The following is a 3,494-nucleotide window of genomic DNA, read 5'->3' as shown; positions in this document are numbered from 1 at the left end:
CTGAGTTGTCTGACATCAACGTATGCAGGGATTCATCTGAGCATCTGACACCAGACGTTGGACTGATAGCTCTCGACATGTTTTCAATCAAATCGGCTCCTAGTCCTAACGATTTTTTGCCAAGTCAGACATGTCATCCAATGCTCATGATCAACATCATCAAAGTACCTGCTTTTAAGGACTTAAATACCCCTGGAAAGATTTCAAACCAGTATTATTATTATCATCATTATTATTATGAGCATTTATTCATATGTATGTATGCAGCTTACAGCCCATTCTGACAATGTTTACTTTGGCACTGTGACAGCGGCTTCAAAGGAACTAACTCTGATGGTCTTCTGAACAGCAATGCCGCCGAAGAAAAAAACTGAAGTTGTTGTCAGGGCAGTGTATTTTCTTACACTCACAGGATTTTCTTACACTCACAGGATGGGTAGAGAGAACAAACAGGACTTTCCATTTCTGACAGATTTGGACTGGAGGAAGTCAAAGTCGGAAGACTTTTTCATAGTCACACACTGGGACCAAGAGAACAGTCACCTGTGCACATTAGCCTGGACCACAGTGTAAAGTCATGTCCATATCAACTACTACAGCTAGTAAAATATTCTTTTTATTAAAGTTTCATATCCAACTCTCAACTCACAAGATATCACTTCGAAAAGGGATATTTCATTTATTTCAGTTTGGTAAAACATGCCACTGATAAACCGCATCACTGTTGTTGTTTTCCAATTAAAGTGTAACTGAAAAAAAGAAAGGAAATGGAACAATTTTCTTTTTTGGCCTCTGGACACTTTGTCTAAAAGATGACCAAATGTCGTATTGATTTTCCTTGATCTAGGAAATGTATCACAGCTTTAGAATTTTCAGACGAAACCCTGCATTATGCCATGTCGTCAGTCCCTTTGGCATGCACTTCTAAAGCTGCACTGAAAATGCACTGTCAGCTATCTTCAGTGTGTATATGAGTTTGTGAGTGTTTGTAGAAGAGAGGGGGGATTGGAGGTGTGTGTGTGAAAGAGAAAGAGACAGATGTGGGAATGGTAATCAATAATTGAAGGCTAAATGGTATGATATCGTAACACAAGATACAGGTGATGATGATAATGTGACAATGATCAGGTCACTCTGATAACTGGATATCAGTATCACCGTCATCATCTAGATCATGATCTTGTTATCATTTCTTATTGTTAATCTTATTACTACTGTCAACAATATTGTTATATAATAAAACTGTCAATGTCATTGTTATAATGATGATGATGATACTATTAATGATTATTATTATCACTGTCAGTATCATTATCATTGTCACACTTGCTGCATTTTTTTATCATCCTTGGGATTATCATCAAATACTACACCACTGATTCATGATAAACATCAGATTCATAATCATCATGCTTTTTTCAATCATTCAAGTATTTAGCACCCTTATTGGCATGAACATGTTCACCATCTATCTTCCCACCCTCGCAGCATAGCTATCACCCAACAACATCGCCATGACTCATCAACTCCAATGCAGAAAGGGACTCTAACTGGGATCCCTGAGCATCCTGTTGTAGAATTCATGGAAAGGCTCATTGGGGTGCTGAAGGTGTGTGAGCTGGGATGGGTCCTTCACACACTTCTGGCGCAAGGTGCCCCTGTAGATCTGCACGGAGACCAGAGAGAAGACCAGCAGACAGAAAATGGTCAGTAGCACCACTTCCATCAGCATCTTGATAGCACGCAGCATGGCGTTTACGATCGTCCTAAGACCTGCAACATCACGGACCACATGGTCAGCAACAATCCCATCACTGGGTGGAAAAACTGCCAGTGTCTAGGACACAGTAAAACATTGGGTATCCAATCTTAAAGGAGAGACAGCACGCAAATCTCAATCAGAAACCTAAGGCCAGAAAGGACAACAGAGCTTATCCCGCTGTTCCTGTGGCCTGACCCCGTGCAGATATGTATGCGCAAAGTTCAACCAGAAATGTTACTGATATCATCGCTGCCTTATGATTCACACACATAAACACACACACAACCAAAAGACAGGATTGTTACACAGACTGAAAATGTTTACAAAAAAAAGAAAGAAGAGGACATTAGGTGGGGAACTGTGTGGTTGAAATAGTGAAGCAGCACACAGCTGTGCGTTACACACTGCAACACGCAGTTAAGCAAGAGAAATATCTGTATCTCGCTTGGACATATGTCTGGCTCAATTGGGAAAATATACAGACGTTTTGCAAATATGGCCATCTTACCAAGAAACAATGTTCATCTCACATGGGAAATAATATCCATCTTGTCTTATGAAACTATACACTTCATCTGCGAAATGTACAAGTCTTGGGAACAATGTCCCATTTATTTAGAGAAAATTTTCATTTTGTCTAAAGACATGTCTCCCCTGATAAAATATGCAAACCACCTGAGGGAAATGAATACCAAACCTGCAGTAAATTTCCAAATTATTTACCTCCCACTTGGAGTAACGTTTCCCTATCTGCCTAAGAAAACTGTATATCAATAGTAAATTTGCATTTCATGCAAGTGTCCTACCTGGGAAAATTGAGATGGTCTTGACTGCTCTCAGCACGCGGAATGTCCGCAAGGCTTGAGTGGCACTGCTGTTGGTGGTTACTGTGAATGAGTCAGTCTTGACAGCAAGGGAGGGTATCCTATGACAGTGGAACAGTCCTTTCACATCCTTCAACATTTCATATTGGTCAGACTGATACACACCATAGAGTCCTACAGGACAGGATCTGTGTGTGCATGTGTGTGTGTGTGTGTGTGTGTGTGTGTGTGTGTGTGTATGTGTGTGTTTGTGATGATCTGAATGAAGCAATAGCAAAATGCAAGAAAGATACTGCTCCTGGCCCAGACAAAGTTTGCAACTTGGATATCAAGCAGCTATCAGAAGATGACAGAAGCAAAACTTTTCGAGCTTCCAAAACGAAAATGTGCCAGAGGATTGGACACATAGCTTCTTAAAACTCATACCAAAACTAGGGAAGGATCACTGTCAGCTAGGCAGCTACCACATTGTAACTATGCAAAACATTGCTGGAATGCTAATAGAACGCATAATAGCCAGGAAATTGGGATCTTGAACAGAGGCATGTTCTCCCTCCAAATCAAGGTTGGTGCAGGAAAGGTAGGTGTACATGGAAAAACGCGACTGTTTTCGCATATGAGGTATATGAAGGATCATGAAGAAACGAAGAAACATTAGCACTTGCAACTGACCTGAAAGATGCTTCCAATTAAGTCCAGTTTGCATACCTCATAGAGCTGCTACCGTCATCCTACATCTCGGAGGCTGGATGTCTGCACCCTCTAAACTTTCCATAGGACTGCCATAAGGATCTCAGCTATCTCGTGTCTTCTACAACATCTAGACAAAAGGCCTTTCAGACTTAAGCAACAATGCAGTAGCTTGTGTTCTTACTTTTGCAGACAATGGCCTGTTCTCCAAATCTTCA

The 3,494-nt window shown here is 40.8% G+C and overlaps 1 protein-coding gene across 1 annotated transcript; it reads right to left on the bottom strand.

Moving 5' to 3' along the window:
- Positions 1 to 1,477: 1,477 nt before the first annotated feature.
- On the bottom strand, positions 1,478 to 2,725 carry LOC143280369 (sodium channel protein 1 brain-like). The gene is made up of 2 exons (XM_076585006.1): positions 2,569 to 2,725; positions 1,478 to 1,773 (listed from the first exon to the last, which is right to left on the bottom strand). Exons 1-2 carry the CDS (start codon positions 2,723 to 2,725, stop codon positions 1,547 to 1,549), a joined length of 384 nt encoding a protein of 127 aa, XP_076441121.1. The 3' UTR covers positions 1,478 to 1,546.
- Positions 2,726 to 3,494: the final 769 nt, after the last annotated feature.

This window comes from Babylonia areolata, chromosome 3 (genome assembly GCF_041734735.1).
Source record: "Babylonia areolata isolate BAREFJ2019XMU chromosome 3, ASM4173473v1, whole genome shotgun sequence".
Classification (NCBI taxonomy): Eukaryota; Metazoa; Mollusca; class Gastropoda; order Neogastropoda; family Buccinidae; genus Babylonia; species Babylonia areolata.
The sequence above is the reverse complement of the archived record's forward strand: the minus strand, read 5'-3'. Positions and strand labels throughout refer to the sequence as shown.